At 37.0% G+C, this 26,909-nt stretch overlaps 2 protein-coding genes across 4 annotated transcripts in view; both read right to left on the bottom strand.

Annotated features, from left to right (window-relative positions):
* Positions 1-26,909, bottom strand: part of LOC117323488 (extended synaptotagmin-1-like) — a 66,849-nt gene that overhangs the window by 17,319 nt on the left and 22,621 nt on the right. For all 3 annotated transcript variants that reach the window (XM_033878741.1, XM_033878743.1, XM_033878744.1), the window contains exons 16-18: positions 1,113-1,176; positions 618-680; positions 201-340 (exon numbers count right to left, since the gene is read on the bottom strand). In XM_033878741.1, the coding sequence (XP_033734632.1) occupies positions 201-340; positions 618-680; positions 1,113-1,176 (267 nt within the window). The remainder of the gene's footprint in view (positions 1-200; positions 341-617; positions 681-1,112; positions 1,177-26,909) is intronic.
* Positions 7,278-21,026, bottom strand: LOC117323489. Its single transcript, XM_033878745.1, has 2 exons — positions 20,136-21,026; positions 7,278-8,528 (listed from the first exon to the last, which is right to left on the bottom strand). Exons 1-2 carry the CDS (start codon positions 20,811-20,813, stop codon positions 7,854-7,856), a joined length of 1,353 nt encoding a protein of 450 aa, XP_033734636.1. The 5' UTR covers positions 20,814-21,026; the 3' UTR covers positions 7,278-7,853.

Below are 26,909 nucleotides of genomic sequence, written 5' to 3'. Positions count from 1 at the left end.
TATACAGAGAGTTAAAATCTTTAGCAAAAATATCTGCCTTCACAGTAAGTTACAAACTTTAAAGGTATAGTGATAAATAAGCAGACTCTATCTAAAATAAAACCAATCTTTAATTTTTTTATAGCCAATATTTGTCATGTGATTGACAGAGATAACTAACCTTGTACATTTAACAGTAGCAGACAAACATTTGTACTTACAATTTCAACATTCTGAGTATCATCCTCCACCTCAAATGTGGTGCTCTCATTCCACTTTGGAAACAGAATATTCTTTTTTACAGTGGTCCTGAAAATCTTTTTGTTGCCTAGCAACACTTCACAGAATGGATCACTAGAACCTAGAACAACAAGGATATGTAAGTGTGTTATCAATAGCTGTGGAATGGTATATTCTGCTGTCAGAATGGACTATCTGTGATTTTGTTTAATAATATTTCATCAATTCTCCCTAAATGTGAAAAAAATATTGATTTAAAAAAAAAAATCAATGAGATCACAAATATCTATACAAAATATTATTTCAAGAATAATTCCCAATAGTTTGGATTGTACATTACTTTTAATATTACTCAGCCATTTTACAAGAGTTAATGCCCTTTGTTAAATCTTTGTTACCATTCCTGTCCATAGCCATCAGGTTCTCTGCCTGTAGAATAGTCAGGTCCACCAGGATCTTATCTACAATACATACCAGACATTTGGACAGTTTTACATAAATACCCGAGTAACTTCAGTTACAGACAACATGGATTATACATATACTATAGAACTCACTTCTGTAAATCCATCTTTTATATTGGTAAACAAAATGTACTTCTCATAAATGAATTGCTTAATTACTATATAACATATATTTAAGTTTTAATTTTTTTTCTCTACCTAAAAAAATTCAACATTTTCTTGATCAAATTTACATACATGTGCCTGCTAGTTCTTATGGAGAAGATATCTTCTCTTTTTATTTCTAAACTTGTAATTATTGTACTTTGTCTAGTGCACAGCATGTCAGTATTCTATTTTCATGGTTTGACATACTCATTTATACTTATTTTAAAATGTTTTAAATAAATTGTCATTAGTTACAGTGCTGCCAATGTAAAGTGTACTGACCATCAGGGAAGTCTTGTTGACCACCCATAGACTTTGATCTCTGGGGATCGCCGGGGCCACCGCCCTGTAAGTTAATTCATCAAAAAACTCATTTCATCATCAGAAAACTCAATTATATTGTAAGGAACTATGATTATATCATCTACATTATTCCTGTTCATAAAGTTCACATATATGAGGAGGAGAAATGAAACCAGTCTATAACAGATTATTGATCCAAACCCATATGGAAGATTACAGAAACACAAGATGTAATTTGATAAAATCTTGTGCATTAAAACTTAAAAATTCAGGTGCAATAATGCCAATTTTTTTTTTTTTTTTTTTAAATCAAGCTTAATTTTGTATAATGCTCAACCAAAGAACTGAAATTATAGAATGTATCATTAAGTTAAAGCAGTGTCTGTATCCGAAACCAACATGCAAGAACAATATATCACTAGATTCAACTTTTCAGTGTCATATATAATCTCTTTACAGTAAAATTTAGTTTTTAAGTTCTGAACTTCTGTTTGCAGTAACACCATTTTTCAACTTCTATCTATATCTCTCTTTTACAGTCAAATTTACAGTTTTCAAATTCAGTATTTCTCATTTACAGTAAAATTTAAGGTTTTCAAATTCTATTAAAAATTTCTCTTTTACAGTAAAATTTAAGGTTTTTCAAATTCTGTTAAATATTTCTCTTTTACAGTACAATTTTAGGTTTTCCAAATTCTATATACAATCAAACCTGTCTATAAAGGACACCCAAGGGTCAGATAAAAAGTGTCCCTTTATAGAAACGCGAGGTACATTATACGTAGTAAGTTGCAAGGAGTGGGTCGGATGAATCTGTCCTGTATAGACAAATGTCCTTTATATAGAGGTGTCCTTTTATATATATACTGGTGTAGATATGGTATTTTTACCCCCATGGTAAGCCTAATAGTGCTTGGTATTGTCTTTATATATCTTAGCAGTACATCACTTCTTACGTTTTAGTTAATTCTGTTTCAGTGGTGTGTACGGGTCTTGTTTCCATTACACCTACATGTACATAAACATTCCTAACACTTACGAGTACACACGGACTACACCAGCCAATTACAGGTTAATTATCCTATATAATGATCTACAGGTGTCCCCTATAATTACATTTCCTTAACTATCGCCTACATGTACATCTCTCTACCAACTGTTAAACCCTATAAGAACCATTCCCTTGTAGCCAGAAATCCTCAGACAATTAACTTCTCTGCTATAGTTAACATGATACATTGTACTACCAGCAGGACTCAGTTTTTTATCTAAATTTCCCCCAGGATGTACGCAATATCTAAAATATAACTTATATCATAGGTATATGACCTACAGAAGAGATCTCCTTCTCTGTAGATCTCTTTCAGGTAGTAACATTGAATAAAATATTTTCTCTAGTGCTGACTTGCTCTGACTTTATACATTATGTCAGCTTAATATTTTATAGATTTTCATGGAAGATTTTAAATATTCATTATATAAATCTCCCTGAAAATAAAACTGATACCAAATTTTATATGTTCATGCACAAGGCAAAAAAAGACTTTGACTGTATATGTATATAGATCGGTATATCATGACAACATGCAAATATGATCTGTTTCATGCATTGACAAAATGTACCCATTATCAGCACCAAAAGTTAGCTCCCTTCTCACCAAACAATCATGCTTGTCAGAACAAATACTTTAAATGTCAATCTATAGATGGCGATGAAATAAATAAACATTTATCATATTGTTCATAGGCAAAATGTCTTTACCTAAAACTGCCGTGATCAATATTTCAGCTCATGATATTCTCAAATGCAGTACAAAAATATTTGAAATTTAATTACGAAGATTTATTTTGAAATGACAATTAAAAACCTTTTTTTTTTTCTTTTTTCTGTTTACTTCATCTTTTCACACTACCATTATCAGTACTGGATAACTATATATTCTCTCCATCATGAGTAGCATTTCCCAGGGAAGTATATGTTTGTACTAGCTATACAGTATGTACAAATGTACTAATTACAGTTACACTGGCTGAAATTAAAATCAAGACAAAAAGATGAAATGAAAATTAATTCTCATATTATTCAAAAACAAATTTCAATCAGTCGTTTTTTTTCCCATCTTTTCATGCAAAACTTGATTGTATTTGCCCTTGATCGACTATGTAAGCAATAGCTCCAGGTGAGGAAGTGTAACCAGTAATTATATACCTCTGGTACCAAAAAGTCTGACATCGCATCACCATCCTGTTCAAAGTAGGTCAAAATTTGAAAGTAGGTCGAAGTTTTGAAAGTAGGTCAAGGTTTCAGAAATGACAAGGCATCATATAAGGGGCAAGCAAGATGAAAACAAAATTGGACATAAATTAAATGAAAATGCAAAATATCCATTTAAACAAAATTGTACAAAAACTTAATGAAAAATGCAATTTTTTCTTTTAACAAAATAGCGCATAAATTGAATAAGATATGCAAAATAATTCTTCCACTAACTTTGTAAGTGAACATGCTAAAAATAATGACAAAATTGTAAAAGATAAAAAAGATGAAGCCTGATGAAAGGTAGAAACACTTGATAAGATGATTGATTTGTTCTTTATGAGATTAATTAAAGTACATTTGTATATGACTCTGAATAATGTAATCTAACAGAGCTAGCCATATTTACATGTATACATCATTTACTACTGTATATCTAAATTATTGGTTCAAATAAATCTATAATCACTAAAACAGAAATCTATACTAAAGGTTTGAGACACACTCGATCAACTTATTTAATTAGCCAAGTATATTTAGTATAATCTGCCATCCCCCAAACAAGAGTTTTGATGATTTAGATATACCACCATTAACTAACAAGAGTTTTGATGATTTAGATATCACCAATAACTAACAAGAGTTTTGATGATTTAGATATAACACCATTAACTAACAAGAGTTTTGATGCTTTAGATCCCACCATTAACTAACAAGAGTTTTGATGATTTAGATATACCACCATTAACTAACAAGAGTTTTGATGAGGTAGATACCACCATTAAGTAACAAGAGTTTTGATGATGTAGATATACCACCATTAACAAACAAGAGTTTTGATGAGGTATACGTAGTTACCACCATTAACAAACAAGAGTTTTGATGAGTTAGATACCACCATTAACTAACAAGAGTTTTGATGAGGTAGTTACCACCATTAATACAAACAAAGAGTTTTGATGAGGTAGATACCACCATTAATACAAAAAAAGAGTTTTGATGAGGTAGATGCCACCATTACTGCCGTGATTGCCTAACCGTTGACGAAACTTCTGGTGTATTACCCCGGCAAGTTGACCGACCGATCTTGTCAGTCGTCTGGAGGGGCGGGGTTATGCACAGCAATGCTATCACGTAGGCGGGGTTTATTCGATAACGACAAGCGCGTTAATCGGCGAGACTTCGATAGTAAATATGGCTGCGCCCTATCAGAAAAACGTGTGTGGGAGGTTTTACGCTAACGGGGTACAGACGGAGGACAATCTACGCCATGAAATACTTGATCTACATTGCAAAGGATTATCTTTTCAGGAAATCAGCCAAAAAACAGGTGTAACGAAGGGTGGTTGTCACAAGATCGTAAAGAATTTTACTGCAAGAGGGACTTTTGACCCGTCACTTGTTCAACGGAACCCTAGTAAAATTACCGATGAAGTCTTACAGTTTATAGAGTATGAGAAATTTAAACAAACTTCAATTAACAGTCATGAAATTAGGGCCAAATTATTAGAGAGGAACGTATGTACCCTTCAGACCGTTCCATCTGCCAGTCGAATAAGACATACAGTCAGACACAAATTAGGGATGACACGGAAAGTTATCCAGTCTATACCAGCTGAAACACAGACAGCAGCCCATGAAAATCGTGTAACTGCATTTATTGCTAGAGCTATGGACTTCATTCCACAACAGCTACATTTCTTTGATGAAGCATCTGTCGTAAAAACTGCAGGTAATAGAAAGTATGGACACAGCACCAAAGGCACCCGAGCAGTTGAAGTACAAAGGTATGCAAGCAATGCAACATTTACTGTCAATCTAGCTTGTGGATACTTTGGAATCGAACATTATGATATACTTAATGGTCCATCAAATGCTATGGAAATGATACATTTTTTCGATGATTATATGCAAGAAACAAACATGGTTGGTAATCCAGTATTATCAAATGGTGATTGCGTTATATTAGATAATTGTGGTTTCCACCATCACAACCAAGGAGAACGAATGCTTAGGAACATGCTTGGTACCAGAAACATTACACTTTTATTTCAGCCTCCTTATAGTCCAGAATACAATGTTGCCGAGTACATCTTCAATTTAATGCGTAATGGTCTTCAGAAAAACAAAGACTTTACATATGAATTCACAGAACTTTCAATTGTCAACTCGTTAAATGCCATTCCTAATTCATGTCTTCCTAGATTGTTGGAAATGTGTGGCTATGTGTGAAAAAAAAAGTATCAAGGAACAATTTATTTTTAGTTCATGAAAGTAAACACGGTTTGAGAATTTTAATTATGTCTGCATGTAACTGCAGCTGATCATAATATTATACAAACCGACATATACCGGTAGTATATGTAGTCTTCATCATACACAAAGTGGCTTTAAATTACCATTTACAGTATGTATTACATGTACAGAATGTCATTATTTGATTTGCAATACTTTCAGACCTGCACATGTACATTGTATACATGTCACTGTGATCTTTCTAGAATACTCATTATTCTAATGAAATAGATTTGAAGCATACATGTGTTTACAATTTCCAAAAAAAATCAAAAGCTACTACTTCATGTATATCAATGTTCAGTTGATATGGCATTGATAATATTAAATAAAATGAAAATCAAGTATATATTGAAATTCTAGTTATTATTTAATAGCTATTAATGTCCATGAGTCGCATTTTAACCTCAGCCCTATTAAAATATTGTTATTTTTTTTGTCATGAGCACAATCAATTATAATATTTATAATTTATAATATTATAACAATTTAGTTGACCAACATTTTTCAGTCAGTAGAATACGGTTACCGGTAGAGTTTTTCGATACTCAAATCGAAAATATATATAACAATAATATCCAGATAAAAACTAGTTCATATAATAACTTATCTGCCAATCCCCATTAAGTTTTGGAAAATCCCATAATTTAATAACATTTGGTGACATATGATAGGAAATTAACTATTTCAACTAACAGAAGACTGAGTGAACTGTATTACAGCAGTTTCACAGTTTTTTTTTGTGTCTTTGTGTTAATAATTCATTATCATGTGGTGATGACCTATCTGCAATCATGCATTTTGACAGCTAGATGTCTTACATGCAGCTCAAGTTTCCTTTGTGACACAGACTTAAGTCAGAGTTTCCTCTGGCCCTGATGACAGACTTGGACATTCTGACAGACAACTTATTTGAGTTTCCTTTACAATACCAGAATCGGTACACTCAAAATGACCGATATACAAAAATGTATGTCTTTTAATCAAACTCTTCTTGCCTTGAATGTGTTTAGGATAGCTATGGAAAATTTGTCGACCAAAGAACATTCGATCAGATGAAATGTCTTAATATCAGTTGTAAGATAGGTTATAATTATACAGTTATACTACTATGTATCTATGTAATGAAAGATTTACAAAGACAACTCAATAGTATATTTATATTTTTAATCCTTTTCCTGGAGCCTGGACCCTCATCGAGTCGTCATTCATTAGCTGGAATTTTTCTGGAATTCTTTCCTTGTACATGTACATAATTAATATACATTTGTGCCACGTACATTAAAAAAATCTTTTCTTAGTATGAGCACTTTCGGTCAAACTCTTCAGATGCTTATATAGAAGTCGAATCTCGTGATCTCCAACTCGGGATATCAAAAAAAAAAACCTGCTCAAAGAATTCCAAGTAAAATTTATTTGATTTAATACCGTAGTATGAATATTTGGAACATCAATATATATAAATTTCCATGACCCACTGATCTTCAAGATAACAAGGTTTGACTTAAGAATCTATATTTGGTGACTGTCAAATGCAAGTTCAGCAGGTCCTTCAGCCTGAAGTATACACTGGACATATAAAAAAATAATTATTTCATGCACTAGAAAGGTTTATTTTGAATGAAGCTAATTCTTTACAGTGCGACATTTAATAGTTGTAAAATAAAAATAGTCTGATCACCAGTTCTCTGAATCAGGTGAGCTATAAAAAGCAACACAGTTACCAAATATATTATAATACAATGAATGTTTAAAGAAAATAAATTCAAGTTTTCAACATTTGAGTTTCATCATCAAAAAATACCTAATCCAAACTTTAGAAAACAAATAAATAAAATAAAATATTGGACTTAACTACTACATGGATAAAGGTACATTGTACATGTACACATATGTAAATGAAAAGGACCCAGAGGTCAATGTTACATCATAACAAAGCATACAACTACAAGTGTAAGAACCACGAAAGTCATTATCATTTGTTTTGAGCATAGTACATATTTATATTAATTGTACTTGCTACCAAGTATATAAAAAATATTCAGATTCTAATGCAATCAACAAATTTCTCATTATTTTAATTCCTCCTTGGATAAATGAAAAAATATCTTTGAGTTATAATTGCTAAGGAATGAGCAAATGATTTATATGAAGTAAAACAATCATGATCAATTGTCACATTTTTCTTGAGGCAGAGGGGGGAGGGGTGGATATTCTTCAGGTGGGAGTGGTGGGAAAATCTCATTTTCGGTCTCTGGAGCTTTGGAAACCGTAGCTGTACATGCTGATGGCTGGCTGGCAGGAGTTCCATACCACACCCCAGGGTTATATGCAGTGTACCAATATGGATATAATTGAGATGGCTGCTGCTGAGGAGAGTTGTAGCTGTAGATACCCAGATTTGCCGGAGACAATAAACTTGGTGAACCATAAGAATACAATCTTGAATCACTTTCATTGACCTGAATGACCTCATTTGTTTCTTGTGAATCTCTTCCACTGGTTTCAGAGAAACAAACTGGCTTCTCATAATTGTCAAGTTTGAATTTTGCAGAAACTGTTTTCTTTCCATTTTTAATCAAATTTTCCAATTCTGCTGGGCTAATTGAAGTTATGTTGCTAGGGATTTTCCCCTGTGTAGCAAGTTTGATGTAACGAAGATCTCTTTGTAGTAGTTGGTTACCATCTTTCCCCTTGTATTTGGCAAGAAATGCTAATTGTAATCTGGGCTTTACCATCTTCACAAAATTTGTTGTGTTTGTCTGAAGGAAAGTCTGCAGGCCGTTGATTTTATCTTCGTTTATTCTGACATCCTTCTCTAAAGCAGCGACTTCTTTCTCGGCCTGAAATATGAAATTATGTAAATACATTTATCAGCAGTGTTTTTGTGACAATTTGTTTGTGAAAAGATTTATTAGGAATTCCACACAAATTATATCAAGCAGACATGAAAGATTTACAAGCTACATTGCAATAGTCTATCAACAAATCAGTTTTTAAATAAAAAGATGTTTATTAGGCCAAAAAAATATTGTTTGTTTAGGGTCATCCGACCCTACCTAGACTTTACCCCCCCCCCCCCCCCCCCCCCCCCCCCGACCCTAAACTTTTTATTGACTTCTAGAAAAAAAAAATCTGAAAATCTTGAAATTTCTGAAATTTTGCTAACCTTTTCAAAGTAAGAATCACATATCCATTCACCATTGTAATTGTTTTAGCAGTCCCTGGCTAATTTGGCAAATCTCAAGCATAGATAACTGCATATCTACTGCATATAAATGATTTTAAGAAATATTTTATAGAAATTTAAACAACAAAATCGTGTCAATTTACATTTATAAGAAAAAAAAAATCAATAAAAAAAATCCCTACCTACCTACCCTAATTTTTTGGGCTCCTCTGACCCTAAACAAACATTTTTTTTTGGCCTTACTTCAGAAACCAAAAACTACGGAGTAATGTAGACATGATGTGTATATATGACGTATATAGCTTCATTGGCTGTATCAGAGACATATATACAGTATATATGTCTCTGGCTGTATGTACAGTAAGGACCGTAGCTTTTAATACTTCTACCCCCCACACCGCGATTTATGGTGACAAGTGTACATGGAGAAATAATCACCGTGTTTCCTAGTGATAGACCAATTATGCCAATCAATCACCGGGGTTAAATCATCAAAGATCGCGGTGACCAAGCGTGCCGCGGTGAACCTCCGCGATCGAGACACTGAGGATCACAGAGAATCACAGTGGATCAGCAGGACTCATCGGTGCTTACTCATGCGATAAAATTTACCTGTAATATGGATCGATATGGAGTAGGCTAACTACATGTATATAACTGATACCTATCAACGCTATGATCGATGTGACCAGGGACGTACGGTATAACGTAATTGAAACTTTACATTTACCATTGGTTTTAATTGTTTCCAGCTCTTATAAATGCCGTAGAATTAAACATCAGTTTTACTTAGCTTGAAAATATGTGATATTTATTTATTTTGTCACTATAGTCGTAGTCTAGAGGGGACATAGATAATGTGTAGTATATTTAGATATAAAGAACTGTAAAGATTCCGCTGTGTGTCGCTGACCGGTAAAAGAAAGTAGATTTGATGGAAGTTATTTCTTGTGTAGTAGATGTAAGAATCACGGATTGATGAACATTTCGAACAACTTTCATCCAAGTAAGGATATAATTTGCATGTCTGCTGTAGGGCCAGAACGCACTACTCTATGAAAACATGGAATTTCCCGTCACCGTTTGGTGCCGCTAAGATGTGAGGTGTAAATACAGTAAAACCGGTGTGAAATCACACGTATCTTACCAATATGGATAAATGAGATATGTATTTACCCCCAGAACACCCATTTAGTCCCACCTAGAGGTTTTATTTCGTCAGTATAGACCCTTGCTTTACGCTAGTCAAAATTTCACGCTGTTGACCTGCCATTTTGTAAGTGACAGTACGACTAACCACCCGAATCGGAACGCAATGGACCGAAAAGACCACATATAATTTATTGTGTTTTTCTTCTAACGTAGTTTAAATCAAGAAAACTAAGCTTATTATTTCACAAAACCTGTTATATTAAATTCAAAAATTCATAATTTCTTAATTATAAGCGGTAAAATCTATAGAAATAAAAGTTGTAGCATCGCACATGGATTAGGTAATTAGGCCGACCGCGACCTACAATGTATAGTTAGCAACATGGCAGAATCCAGAATGAAATATTGACTAGAGTAAAGCGAGGGTCTATAAGGACTGAATTAAACACCTAGATGGGACTAAATGGGTATACTGGGGTAAATAAATATCTCATTTATCCATATATGTAAGTGTTATGTCATTCCCGATTTTATTGTATTAGGACCAAAATCTTAGCGACATGCCACATGTCAGCTGTCGGAGAATTCCACGTTTTCATATCGTAGTGTGCCAGAGGAGGCCAATAGAAACTCTGGCTAATTCCACCTATGAAACTGATCAAAAGTGGGAATAACACTTATTATGTGTAATGATACTGGTTGCATAGTCAAAAACCTGCAATATATCGTATCTTAGGGCATCCATATAATATGGGTGTTAAATGTTCCGGCTGTTTCATGTCTTCACATTAATATCATGTCACTGAGTATTTTTTTTTACTCTGGCCTATTTTATGGTTACTGTTTTTATCAAAAATGTTATTTCAATGATTTTTATAAAATCATAATACTTGTACATTTTATTATGTAGCGTCTTATAGAATACAACACGTTTTCATTTTGTGATGAATCAACATGATAGCCGTCATTGGTGGATAGTATCCATCTTGGCTGTCTGTCAATCAAACGCAATAGAAATGGGTACCTGGCCGTACACGAATTTCATCGGTTGGATTGACAAGTCACCTTATACAAAGCAGACGACACTGAAGTTCGTCACACCTCAGTGAGCATTGTTGCTGTCAATCAAACGCCGCGGAAAGGCTTTGCGCGTATTTCATTGGTTGATAAGAATGATTGACAAGTCATTCTCCGTGCACAGGTAAGATTTACAAGACAGTTACGAAATGTCTTGTTATTACTATGTATCAATCTTTTACAGATGAATATATTTGCAAATAAATGATAACTATTTTTTTAAAGTTTTGCTATCAGAAAGTTAGTTTTATCACGTTTATGACCATAACGAGTTAAATACATGTATATAAATCCATAATTTTACCATCGATCATTGGAATTGTGGAAGTTATTTAATTCATGTTACGGTGTTAGTCTTGTTGAGTACGGCAATAAGATGCATGTTAAAAGCACACGATTTGTAAATGATCTCCATTTCGATAGTGATACTTCACGTATACGAAAGTCAGTACATGGTATTACATCCACAGTTTCTTTGGTATTTTTGATAATAAACAATTTATTTATTTAACATTATTTAAGAAGACAGTACGGTGGTTTTTAGAAGATAAAAAACATATTTGCTGATTTGTTCATGTGATAACAATAAAATTTCAACGTATTTTTTTTTCTGAAGCGTGTGATTTAAATATTAAGCTGTTAAAGCATTTCTCTATTTTATAATCCATGTGACACAATCAAATGTGTTTTCCAAAGACTATATTGCTAGAGATCATATATATTTATGAATATATATGAATTATATAAATTGTATTTGACATGTATTTTGAAAGTTCATTGCATTATCTAAAAACATCTTCTAATAAAATATCTAACATAAAATGTGTTTGTTTTTAGTCATACATGTATATAAAACGTTAGTCATTTCAGTATATATCACAAGTGGTACATGTACAGAGTTAAAGTTCTTGGTATTCAAATGCTGACGTGGTGAAACTCCGTGTTAAAGTGTACCAAGAACAAACAAACGATATTCAAACATGGTATTTTTTGTAAAAGCCAAAGAATGATGTCGCGAACCACATCAAAATCGGTTGGCCGAGTGCCGAGATAAAATCTATGCATTATATCCTATACAAAACACGCTTCAAGTCATGGAGAACACTTAATTCAGAAAGTAATATATTATAATCATCATGATCTACAATAGACTAAATCTCTCACGTATGAATACCAGTGTTGGAGCCTGCAACAAACTTCTACATATACAGATTTTATCCCGAGGGTATTTTACATGTCATGGTCTCAGGGATAACGGACGATTACATTCTTGAGAAAGATATAATTTTTATATGATCGTTGTCATTGAAATTAAATAAAAGTGATTCGCAACAATTATAATATAATTGATACTTTATGTACAGGTACATAGTATAGGTTCTTATTAAAACCATCATTTTCGCTCCGTTATATATATATATACAGACTGTATATAGAAAACATACAATTTAGTTCATCGTGATTAATCATAATTAATACTAAAACTTATTAACTCGCAATAATTTTCGTGTATGAATTTTTCAAATTTTATTTATTTCTTTTTTATTATCATTATATTTCTTTTTTGTTTTGTTATTGTGTCATTAGTATGAAGTGATCGAGATCATTGTGGTTTTACTTTCCATTCGTGGGTCACAAGTCATATCTTCACTTAAAACAGGACTTTAGAAGATTAGAAACATGTTCGGAGAATTACGAATTGAGTGGGTTAGTATAACCGCTAAACAATTACCAGGTGTGAAATTATGATCCACAAGCTCGTCACACCTGTCACTGCACTACATGTGTCTGGTGTTCTAATCGGCACACGCGGGTAATTCTTGTGAGTTCTCGCGTTTGGTTTCTATGTACTTCAAAAAAGTTCCGAAGATATACTTTCACATGTTGTACGTAAATTGAGCTTGAATTTTATTAAGAATTGCGTGTTACTACAGGGAATGCATTTTTAAGTTGTTGAAATCAAACATATTATTTTTGGAATTCAGTGGGTTTCGTTTTCCTTTCAAGCGAAAAAAAAATGTATCTTAAAGGTTTGTCTATAGAATGATTAACCTAAGTTGCCTCATTCATAAACCCACGATGTTGAAAATTTACTCTATGAATCTTTCCGAAAATCACAAATAACGGTATCTTCAAGTGTATTTGCAACATATCTATTGCTGTTTTGGCTAATAAAAATTCCAATTTTTTAACTTTTATTTCACATCGTGTATGAATTGTATTTTAAACTTCTGTTACTAGAAGTATTATAACCGAAATCAATATTGGGTGGTCGGGTGGCACAGTGGTAACACACTTGCCTTTCACCAAGGCGATTCCCCGATCGGACGTGAAAAGGTATGGGGTCACCTGCCCGACCACGTGGGTTTTCCCGGGGTACTCCGGTTTCCTCCCACAGTAAGGCCCCTCGCGCGCTTCCATCCGGGCCAACAAGCGTGATTAATATAAGTTAATATAACTTGTTTCTCAATTGTTGTAAAATAAATAAAGTTTACATTTTAAATATTGGTATGTAACAACCCGCAAATGCCCTCATAATAAAGGCTATATGATGTAAGTCGTTATAAACGGTCCATTATTCAAATGCCATATATGTTACAGCGACCCGTTAAAATAGAAAATTATTCAAATTTTACATGTTATATACGACCTGTTATAAAAGAAAATGAGTAAGATGTCATGATATACGTTGTATTTGGCCCGTTATAATAGAAAATTAATAAGATGTTACATCAGAGACATATATACAGAGACATATATGTCTCTGTACTGTATATATGTCTCTGGTTACATGTTGTATATGGCACGTTATAATAGAAGATTATATGCCCTTAGTTTCGGTAACATTTGTTATCAACTAACTCACAAATATAAGTCAAAAAGTTTATTCAGCACTTTCATTATTGTTGTCTCATTCGCATTAATTGCAGGCACGTGTTTCTATATATATTTCCTATATGACGGCTCTGACCCATTAAACCTCTGACGTCACAGGTCAGAGGTCACCGAAACGTAGTCAACGGCTCTGGGTTCGAGAAAAATCGCAATTACTCTAAAACTAAAGTCGCTGTGAAAGTCGGCCTTTCAGCATTTTAAGTTTCATCCTAAATCACATTTAAACTTGAAATAGCAAATCGTTACGGGTACACTTTAAGACCACCACGTAATTAAGTCAATTACGCTATGAAGGCTATTTTCACTCCATTCAATTTCATCTCATCTTAAATTGTCCTTATTTGTATTAATTACGAAAGAAATGCATTAAACCTCATAATTTTATGAAAACCTAGCATGTTCAAATTAATAGAGCTGTTAACAAGAAATAATAGAAATGATATCTCAAATCTTGCTAAATATATTAAATTTGCAAGGAAGAGAAAATTAGAATGGCTTAATAACCAATAATTATGTATAGTCATATAATGTTTCTCATACATATGTTGTATTACTTTTATTAGTTATTGAATTGTCTGTATGTGCAATTCCAGCACAAATCTATGATAGGATATTGTTTATGATGTAAATAGTAAATTAATTGTTATATACATGTATATAATCACATATCACTATGTGTAAGGGTATATATGTATACAATAAAAGACCCGGATTTTACAACTTACCATCAGTCCATGTTTTTTTTATGATTTTTACGTACCAGAAACCCCAAACTATCTATTTAAAAGTACGCGACACCAGCGAGAACTACCCAAGATGTCCGATAATTATTAAACCCGTATTCACTTAACAATGTGACGCTTATATAATTAATTAAGTATCAGACGACTATTGACTAATTTGTGTGTAATCAACCCAGTTCTTGTGATCACTGCGTAATACGTAAATGTGTGTGTAATTAATAACGTGCATCTTTCAATGAGTCGTCGTTTCACGTAACGGTGTTACAAGCCGATATCCATGTTTACCAAATACAAGCGTTAATGATGTTAATTACCGATCATACATTTATTACATGTATTTGAGATTGATTAATTATCGTATCACGCACTGTATGTTTGTGCATAAATTCTTACTAACTACGAAATAGAAATATGTGTTCTTATAAAAGTTGCCGTCTGTAAAATAAATATCATAGATATTGTACGTCAAGTTGAAAAAAGCAAGACCAGGCTATACTATAAAATCCTTTAATACTGTAACATTTAGGTCGTAGAGAAAAAGCAATGTACCGTTCTAAAAACAAAAGCTACACATTGTAACACAGGTAAACACCCGGGGCTATGACCTGGCAGCGGTCGCTATTGACTACGCACAGTGTCAAGCGATAGTCTGTACAGCTGTCGACACGGGTGACTTGCCCCGACATTTTTTTCTCCTCGTGGTGAAAAAATTGTCCGGATTATTGAGGGAAATTTGCTAATGAAAAGTACGCTCCGTTCCCAAAATGGGCTTCCGGAATCGGAATCCGAATTTCCGGACTGGTGAGTACAAATAACGTTACGGAAATCCGTTCCCGTGCATTTCCGTCCGGACTGTGAGTTTTCCGGACTATCGGCGTCCGGATTATCGCGGGTCCACTGTACACGTGTTGTAGTTTAAGTTTAAACATATTTTATTGATATACAGAAATGACAAAGGGATTAGTCAGCAAATTTTACCAACTTATAAACGACTTCTCCCGTAAAATTAACAAAACAATGAATAATATGTGGCTAAAGTGATCAATTATTTTGTTATACATTTGTACTATGAATATTAGTGTGAAGGGCCTTTTGTCCGGAGGGGCTATTGTCCTAGGGGCTAATGTCCGGGGGGGGGGGGGGGGGGGGGGGGGGCTTTTGTCCGGACCTCGAATATTCATATGCCTACAGTTGAGCCGAAAGGCTTAGTATAAAGAACTTAAACTCGTCTTCGGTATTATTAATAACGATATTTAAAGAAACGATCATTTAGGGATACAAAGTGAAACATGTGCAAGGATGAGGATTTTTTTAGTGTGTCTTATTTAAATATCACAGACATGTACATGCTGTCATTGTACGACTCCCGTGTGTAAATCGCGTATCTATGTCAAAGATGATTTTACGCACGAACTTTGTTTTGATCTGTAACTATGCACAATATTGTTTATTAGATAAAGGAATAAGTGTTATCATGTACAATTAATTAATTTCTTTGTTATTATTTATTGCTTATTTTCGACTATGTTATCAAGCACCAGTTCTGCATGCACACAAACGATGATAGTCGGGTGTTTTGTCTCTGTATACAAACGGACACGGTTAAGTCGAACCATCGGATAAGTCGAATATTTTGCTCGGTCCCGTCGACTTCGACTTATCCGAGTTTTACTGTACATAAATTAACCCACCATATGATCTTTCTCCCAATATTTTTTCTATGCATATTACTCTCGGTTTTGATTTTCCTGCTAGTGCTTGATAATACCGCCGAAAAAAATGACGTTTGATACCTGAAATTAGCTACAGACAATTACACAACTATCAAATCATTAGGAACATGTGTGAATTTAGTTGTGTACTCATCACCGTTTGTCAGCATGTCATCCGATCACAGCCAGGTAAGTCGTGATTTTTATCACAGGTAAGTTGCAAGGTTCCTTTGAACTGCAGCCAGAAAACTTTAGATCACAGTCCTACCACAGGCGCTAACAGATTACACATACCACTGTCATAAAAAAAAATGAAAGTAATATTTTCTATGCAACCGCCTGTGGGCTCACATGCGGGTACGTTATAAATATAAATGAAAATATCTGAATGCGTACTACTTTTATATTGTGAATGACGATGTGGCTAGCAACAAGTAAGTTTTATGCCACATGATATATATGTTTTAGCAGAGACATGTATATGTCTTTGGTTTTAGTAACGACATATTATGTTTATGTCCGATAACACAGTATTTTATGTAGCAAATAAATGACCACGACAATGGTACACAGATGAAGATACGGCCGGAGACAGATGTCTGCTTATTGTAATGTTCAAGTCAACAATGTGTCTGTGATTTTAATGCGTTAATTGAACGACATATGGTAATAAATAAATAATCACATGCACCCTAATTAAATTACACTGCGGTCGGTACTAACGATCTGCGGTGTCTGATTTTTGCCGAGTCTCTACGAGTTTGCTATTGTACAGGTAACTGTCTTCTGATTAAATATATCAATCAATGTACGATAACAAGCGAATCTATATGTCTGCTTATAGCCTTTACATTAATTTCATTAACGTGCAGTGACATCAGCAAACGATTAAAACTTCGACGATGTCCTTTGTAAAAATCATCTAGACATGTCAATCACACCTGTGGCAACAAATCTGAGAGTATGTGGGCGGAGCTATAGTAGGCTGTGCCTGATTATGGTGTGTCATCAGGTAAACTGTCCACCCCATTCGATGCAGGTATCCCAGCAATCTATTGTCTAATTAATTGGCTGTAAAAAAGTCTTACGCTAGGATTTATGAGAGTGTCGCCCAAAACATAAGGGTATAATTTCACAATATTTAGTTTATATTTACTTAAATAATTACGGTAGCTGTTATCCCGTGTATTTGTTATTAATTATTGAGATAATACACGAACACTAATTGTTGCGATTTAAAACGTGTAATTTCATTTATTTATTTCAAAACAAATCCTACAGTAAGATGTGAGATACAGGTAGTAGACATCGACCAACTACAGCCTAAAATCCTTCTGGATAACAACATATACTCCCCTCAGGTAAAAAAAACCCATAGGGGTCCGATGGGGTCATTGCGAAACAGGTATACTCTCTATTGTAATTAAAATATGTGATTGACAGGTGTTAACAGTTGGTGAAAACATTTCTATAACGGTAATTACACGGCATGTAATTGTTCTGTGTATAGAGAATTAATCTATATCGCTTTCACTAACTTCAATTATGATTATATTACGCGATATAGAGATTTTTTTTCTAGAAAATAATGATACACCATTTATAACTCATTTATAAGTATATCCGTTTAATAGATCATTCAGTTTGATTTCATTTGGTTTTAAACGGTAATGATTTGGAATATATTATTTCCTAGCGAATTTTCAATGATTGCCGTAAAACAAAACCACGATAATGATATAATATATCTATTATATACTCATCTCCGACATTCTCTTCACAGAAGGTAAATATTTTCTTCTGGAACGCCTTTGTTACCTACCAGTTCAATGGAAAATTTCATTTTTTTTTTTTTTTTTTTTTTACATGATCTATCATCAGGCTTCGTTGGACGTAAAATAGACTGGTCTATAGATAGAGAAAGGACGAAATAGTTCACATTGTTTGGACGTTAGGTCTTGATCGTAATGGTGACGTCTGTATTGTTAGTACGTTATTTTGTTTTGCTTCCAAAATAAAAGGGACGGGAAAGATTCCCATGTTATGCTTATAATTAATTGAAATATGTTAAAATGTATTTTATAGATTTCTTTATTACATACACCAATGTATTGTTTTCTCACAATAAAGAGAGCACATCGGACTATACATACACATAATTCTGTATTCTATGTATTTCAAACAATATCTATTTGACAATTTCAAATAACAATATACACAACATTTATAGTATACACACATAGATTCCAATCATGCATGTAATCGAAAAAAAAGAGACCTCGCATAATGATTTTGCTGTGACAATTTGGCTGTTAATGAAATAATGAAGTTGATTAACTACTGTATATATAGTTTGGAAAATATGAGCATGGATTTATATATCTACCGGTAATTTGAATGCGCCCAAGTGTATGTCTATGCTATTAGCCACCCCGGAATCGTCCCTGATAATAATGATAGTAAGAAAACACACAACGTCTTTAAAGTCGTGTATTTAAACTACGAAATGTTTAAATAGTTATACAGTCTATGTATGAAACCCGCTACAAAAAGTCAGACGAAATAATTATAAGCTATATTATTCAGGATAAAATTTGGTTTTCTTCAAACAATTACGAAACAAAAAACATACATTATGTCCCCGCGAGGACAAATAATGATCTTATCAATGTTTATCGTCTTCTCATCCGTCACAGGTCGTACACGTATATGGATCAATTTCTCAAACAGACATCTTACTAGCTATATACTTCAGATATGTGTGATGACTAAATTATGCAATTAAGGACTTTGCTAGATCACGTAAAAATAAGTACGAGATCTTTCACTAAATAACGAGCCCCTTATGTGGCCTCTCCGAGGTCATGGCATCTGAGGTCATGCACAAAGCGCCATCTATAAACAGGTCAGCTAAATCAGTAGTGACTAAATGCATAGGCCTATATACAAGTATTGAATTGCAGATCATTTTAACCACATCATTTATCAACAGCAGCAATTGAGACGTTAAGGGAATTTCGTAGACTCACTATACGGTATCCAGATGTTTTTTTTATTTAGTTATACCCATGATCGTCACGGAGAACCGTATCACTTCGAATTCGAGTCTTACATTAGGGATAGGACACTTGCATGTAAGTCACAAAATCTACCAATCGTCTCGACTGCTAGCGGTAAAAAAATCGGTACACGTACAACGATAAGGGTCGATAATGGTCAACTGAGAGCCACACCACCACAGGTAAAACCGAGGGCTGAATGTAATCGTGGCCCTCCGGGGCTGCCTCATCAGGATTCGCGGCGGACAAATTGCTTTGATGTTTCACGGAGAAACGATCACCGCGGATTTTGATGAACACATTACCACCGGGGATCGCGATGACGCCGTGTTCATGATCCCTGATAGGGATTTAGGGTGATCAGTCGCGGTGATTGACCCCTTGAATAGAAAATCAAACACCGGCACATGGTGACTTTGTGTTCATTCCTACGGCCTGCACTGTAGCCTACATGTGTTGAAGTACTAAGTCTAAAAGATTACTTTTGTAAATGTATAAATAACATGGATGGAATTTGAAAATGGAGAACAAATTGTGATCCACACTTTGATCCCCTGGTAATGCACCCACACTTTCTTTCTCAGTTTTTTCTTACCCCATTTTTTTCTCCCTTATTACTTACCTCTTGGATCATGGCCTTGTAATCTTTGTGTTTAGCCAAAATGCCACAGTAGTTGTAACCAAGGCATTTGTCAAATGGGCACGCCCTTCCGCCCCTATTTCCCGTGGCCTTGTGTCCCCTATGATGGCACTTGTCGCACACTGTTTTGGTAAGCACTCCCCCCGGGATCGCCACTGGATGTAACGAATCCGGTACGACATGTAAGTCTTTGAGACTGTTCTTTCTATGGACGAGAAGAATGTGAAGAGAGTCCCGTTCATCCCTAAGTTTATCTAACTCGTTGTCGAGATAATTCTTATCATTGACATTAGGAGTGTCAGGTCGTCGGGTACTGCTATCAAACCTATCGCTGTCTCCAACTTTCTTTTGGTTTTTATCGACTTCGTGTGTTTCAAAGTCAAGTCGTTTTGGTTGCTTCGCCATGGTTGGAGCACCATCGGGGCTACCTGCCTCCGACTTCATTTTGATTTTGCTTTCTGGTGTTTGTAATTTGACGATGCGATCGATTAACATTCTCTTGTAGACTTCGGGGATAGCCATCTCCCTAACCTCACGTGGGCGCAAAAATCTCAATGTCTCTTCGCTACTAACCGCATGGCGGTATATTTCCTCTTTATAAGGAAGGAGGCCGGGGTCAATCGACTCGATAAAGTTATCACTTGCAATTCGAGCAGCCATGTTTATCACAATCACAATACCTTGCCATCCGGAACTCGTCGGGGAATCACGTATTAATTTCGGGAGACAATACCCGATGAGTTCAGGATGGAGGCCTTGTCACATATCACGCGAGATTAGCCACGCCTACATAACCAATCAGATCGCGCCTTGTCATTCTACTGCAACCAATGCCCACACCACTATCTCGAGTTGCGCGACAAGTACATCACCGTCACCGTCAACGGTTAGGCAATCACGGCAGTAACACAAACTAGAGTTTTGATGAGGTAGATGCCACCATTAACACAAACTAGAGTTTTGATGAGGTAGATACCACCATGAACACAAAGAGTTTTGATGAGGTAGATACCACCATTAACACAAACAAAGAGTTTTGAAGAAGTAGATGCCACCATTAACACAAACTAGAGTTTTGATGAGGTAGATACCACCATGAACACAAAGAGTTTTGATGAGGTAGATACCTGACCATTAACAAACAAGAGTTTTGATGAGGTAGATACCACCATTAACTAGCAACAGTTTTGATGAGGTAGATACCACCATTAACTAGCAACAGTGTTGATGAGGAATATACCACTATTAACTAGCAAGAGTTTTAATGATTTAGATATACTACCATTAACTAATAGGTGTTTTGATGAGGTAGATATACTATCATTCAACTCCAAATATTTCTTATTGTCACATGGATGATAAAAACATGTATTTAAAAGCAGGTAGTAGGGATGGAATGATGATTCTTTCAAATTTTATGGTGAACTTTCTAAAATTTAAATGTTAATTTGGATACTGAGACATACACATAATCAATTAAGCTTGTGTGGAAATTTTGCTATTAATAAATAATATTTAATATGTAAATTAAAGCATTCTATACACAATGCATGAATAACATCAACATACATTTAATGATTTTATATTTCTACGTGGACACTTAAAAATGTACTCTGACCTTTTGTTGTAAAATCTGTAAAACTAAGCCTGTACTGTCTTTCACAATCAAATAACTTTATCAATTCTGAAAAATATTCCGACCAAGTGAAATCGTGTCTCTAATTAAAGATGCTCATACATCACATGACACATTTGTCAGGAACCACAGGCCTGTTCATTTGTGCAGACAAACAGATTCATCAATTTTTTTCAAAGTAAAGTTAAGGCATTAATCTTGAAAGTCTGTATATGTATTGTTAATACAGAACTGTCTTTGTCCAGGCTCATCTGGAACCAGCATAAGATCATTACAGGGCTGTCCCTATTTTATAAACAGACATCTCTAGCCCAACCGTCCAGCAATAAACCAAAATGGCCCAGGTTATGTACATGTACTGGCTTATAAAAGGAAACTGGTGGTCAGAGTACACAGTGGTTGGAAATAGGCAGGTTTACAATAATACACCAATTACCACATGCTGATTACACATATTAATTATATAGGTGGGTGGCAGATCCAGGCACTATCTGGGAGTAGGGAGAGACACTACATGGGAACAACATGGAGGATATTCATTGTTTATGGAAAAGACAAAGGTGATGGGACACCCGATCTAGACAGGGTAGGGTTCCAAGGTGATGGAACACCCGATCTAGACAGGGTAGGGTTCCCAGGTGATGGGCCACCCAATCTAGACAGGGTAGGGTTCCAAGGTGATGGGACACCCAGGGGAGACAGGGTAGGGTTCCAAGGTGATGGGAAACCCAGTGGAGACAGGGTAGGGTTCCAAGGTGATGGGACACCCAATCTAGACATGATAGGGTTCAAAGGTGATGGGACACCCAATCTAGACAGGGTAGGGTTCCAAGGCGATGGGACACCCAATCTAGACAGGGTAGGGTTCAAAGGTGATGGGACACCCGGTCTAGACAGGGTGGGTTCCAAGGAGATGGGGCACTCAATCTAGACAGGGTAGGGTTCCAAGGTGATGGGAAACCCAATGGAGACAGGGTAGGGTTCCAAGGTGATGGGAAACCCAATGGAGACAGGGTGGGGTTCCAAGGTGATGGGACACCCAATGGAGACAGGGTAGGGTTCCAAGGTGATCGGAAAACCCAATGGAGACAGGGTAGGGTTCCAAGGTGATGGGAAACCCAATGGAGACAGGGTGGGGTTCCAAGGTGATGGGAAACCCCATCTAGACAGGGCAGGGTTCCAAGGATGATGGGACACCAAATCTAGACAGGGTAGGGTTCCAAGGTGATGGGAAACCCAATGGAGACAGGGTGGGGTTCCAATGTGTTGGGAAACCCCATCTAGACAGGGGAGGGTTCCAAGGTGATGGGAAACTTAATCTAGACAGGGTAGGGTTCCAAGGTGATGGGACACCCAATCTAGACAGGGTAGGGTTCAAAGGTGATGAGAAACCCAATGGAGACAGGGTGGGGTTCCAAGGTGATGGGACAACAAATCATGACAGGGGAGGGTTCCAAAGTGATAAGACACCCAATCATGACAGAGGAGGGTTCCAAGGTGATGAGACACCCAATGTAGGCAGGGTAGGGTTACAAGGTGATGGGACACCCAATCTGGACAGGGTAGGGTTCCAAGGTGATGGGACACCCAATCTAGACAGGGTAGGGTTCCCAGGTGATGGGACACCCAATCATGACAGGGTAGGGTTCCCAGGTGATGGGACAAACAATCTAGACAGGGTAGGGTTCCATGGTGATGGGAAACCCAATCATGACAGGGTAGGGTTCCAAGGTGATGGGTCACCCAATCAAGACAGCGTGGGGTTCCAAGGTGATGGGACACCCAATGGAGACAGCGTGGGGTTCCAAGGTGATGGGACACCCAATCATGACAGGGTAGGGTTCCAAGGTGATGGGACACCCAATGGAGACAGGGTAGGGTTCCCAGGTGACGGGGCACCCAATGGAGACAGGGTGGGGTTCCAAGGTGATGGGACACCCAATGGAGACAGGGTAGGGTTCCAAGGTGATGGGACAACCAATCTAGACAGGGTAGGGTTCCAAGGTGATGGGAGACCCAATCTAGACAGGGTAGGGTTCCAAGGTGATGGGGCACCCAATCTAGACAGGGTAGGGTTCCAAGGTGATGGGACACCCAATCTAGACAGGGTAGGGTTCCAAGGTGATGGGACACCCAGTAGAGACAGGGTAGGGTTCCAAGGTGATGGGACAGCCAATCTAGACTGGGAAGGGTTCCAAGGTGATGGGACAACCAATCTAGACAGGGTAGGGTTCCATGGTGATGGGACAACCAATCTAGACAGGGTAGGGTTCCAAGGTGATGGGACACCCAATGGAGACAGCGTGAGGTTCCAAGGTGATGGGACACCCAGTAGAGACAGGGTAGGGTTCCAAGGTGATGGGTCACCCAATGGAGACAGGGTAGGGTTCCAAGGTGATGGGAGACCCAATCTAGACAGGGTAGGGTTCCAAGGTGATGGGACAACCAATCTAGACAGGGTAGGGTTCCAAGGTGATGGGACACCCAATCATGACAGGGTAGGGTTCCAAGGTGATGGGACAACCAATATAGACAGGGTAGGGTTCCAAGGTGATGGGACACCCAATCTAGACAGGGTAGGGTTCCAAGGTGATGGGACACCCAATCTAGACAGGGTAGGGTTCCAAGGTGATGGGAAACCCAATGGAGACAGGGTAGGGTTCCATGGTGATGGGAAACCCAATCATGATAGGGTAGGGTTCCAAGGTGATGGGTCACCCAATGGAGACAGGGTAGGGTTCCAAGGTGATGGGACACCCAGTAGAGACAGGGTAGGGTTCCAAGGTGATGGGACACCCAGTAGAGACAGGGTAGGGTTCCAAGGCGATGGGACACCCAGTAGAGACAGGGTAGGGTTCAAAGGTGATGAGAAACCCAATGGAGACAGGGTAGGGTTCCAAGGTGTTGGGAAACCCCATCTAGACAGGGTAGGGTTCCAAGGTGATGGGACACCCAATCAGGACAGGGTAGGGTTCCAAGGTGATGGGGCACCCAATCTAGACTGGGTAGGGTACCAAGGTGATGGGGCACCCAATCTAGACAGGGTAGGGTTCCAATGTGATGGGGCACCCAATCTAGACAGGGTAGGGTTCCAAGGTGATGGGGCACCCAATCTAGACAGGGTAGGGTTCCAATGTGATGGGACACCCAATGGAGACAGGGTAGGGTTCCATGGTGATGGGGCATCCAATCTAGACAGGGTAGGGTTCCAAGGTGATGGGACACCCAATCTAGAATGGGAAGGGTTCCAAGGTGATGGGACACCCAATATAGACAGGGTAGGGTTCCAAGGTGATGGGACAACCAATCTAGACAGGGTAGGGTTCCAAGGTGATGGGACACCCGATCTAGACAGGGTAGGGTTCCAAGGTGATGGGGCACCCAATGGAGACAGGGTAGGGTTCCAAGGTGATGGGAAACCCAATCTAGACAGGGAAGGGGTTTCAAGGTGATGGGACACCCAATCAAGATACGGTAGGGTTCCAAGCTGATGGGAGACCAAATGATGACAAGGTGGGGTTCCAAGGTGATGGGAGACCCAATCTAGACAGGATAGGGTTCCATATAGGGTTATTAGCAATAGTGAGTTAAATCTTATAAGAATGTTCTAAAATTACAGATCAACATTATAGATTTTACACAGGATATGACACGAAATTTTTATGAAAATTTGGATGATGAGGATTTTTTGTCAACAACATCAATTCTGTGGATACAGATGCAACCTGATGATAAGGTTGTAGGGGATCTCATTGACTGTTAGTAGAGATGGATGGGTACAGGGTTTGGTTTGTTTGGTTTGTTTTTGTTTAACGTCCTATTAACAGCCAGGGTCATTTAAGGACGTGCCAGGTTTTGGAGGTGGAGGAAAGCCGGACTACCCGGACAAAAACCACCGGCCTACGGTCAGTACCTGGCAACTGCCCCACGTAGGTTTTGAACTCGCAACCCAGAGGTGGAGGGCTAGTGATAACGTGTCGGGACACCTTAACCACTCGGCCACCGCGGCCTTGGATACAGGGACTCTCCACTGGATCTACTCTAATTTTACACATTCAAGTTGATGATATGGATGTCAGGGCAGATCTTAGTTAGTACTGATGCCGAGGGGTACAGGGACATCTATCGTATACATGCTACCCTCTCCTGGGGTGCTGGATCTACTGATGATAGGGTTATCGGGGAAGATCTTAGTTAGTACTGATGCAGAGGGGTACAGGGACATCTATCGTATACATGCTACCCTCTCCTGAGGCGCTGGATCTACTACCACAGGCTATAGCGTGGTGAAAGGGATGCAATGATGAAGGATGAATTTACCCGAGCAGAGTCCTCAGTGGTGATGGAATGATGGGAAGGTCTCAGGGTAACAGGCTGTTCACAACAAAATACGAGTTAGATGTGATAAACAGATGAACGACATACAGTGTTCGGTACAGAAACATATATAGTAGTCATAGGGACAGAATGATGATTTCATACTCGTATACACTGACAGAGGAAACAGACTGATGAATTGATCTCACATATAGATGAGACAGACATTCTCACACGAACTCTCACCCAACGGCTTGTAGGTTAATTATTATACAACAATGCTAACAGATCCACATGATGACATGTATATGTTTAATGATGAAGCATTTTTTGCTGCAGTAGATACGAATATCAACATTATATTATAACAAATTAAGAACAATATCTCCAGTTTAAAATACACCCAGTAGATTGCAAACAACTGTATCACTGGATCAAACAAGAGGCCCCATGGGCCTGTATCACTAATCTTTTCTGCAGCATTTGTAGATTTGTTGGAAGATTTGATTCCATTGGCTTTCAAAGTTGATTATGTCATTGATGTGTGGAACCAAAATTAATATTCCTTCATTTTAGTGATCAGTACATCAGGTATCATACTTCTGGCCTTTTTGGCATATAGGAAGAAATCATTACTAGAAGGTATACCGTAGTTAATATTCATGGGGGATTTAATTATCTGTATTCACAATCATTAAATATAACGCGAAAACAAATGCCCACTAAATATCTATACAAACAACTGTATAAAAGAGTTTACTCCAGAATGTTTTAAGGCCCAGTCGTGTGGAATTTAATACCTG

Source organism: Pecten maximus, chromosome 3, assembly GCF_902652985.1.
Source record: "Pecten maximus chromosome 3, xPecMax1.1, whole genome shotgun sequence".
NCBI lineage: Eukaryota > Metazoa > Mollusca > Bivalvia > Pectinida > Pectinidae > Pecten > Pecten maximus.
This window is presented reverse-complemented; position numbering and strand designations above follow the sequence as displayed.

Excerpts from the sequence above, each read along its gene's own strand:
- LOC117323489 (XM_033878745.1), bottom strand. The coding sequence starts at position 20,813 with ATGGCTGCTCGAATTGCAAGTGATAACTTTATCGAGTCGATTGACCCC. Across the intron at positions 8,529-20,135 it reads ACAAGGCCATGATCCAAGAG|GCCGAGAAAGAAGTCGCTGC; the intron begins GTAAGTAATAAG and ends TTCATATTTCAG.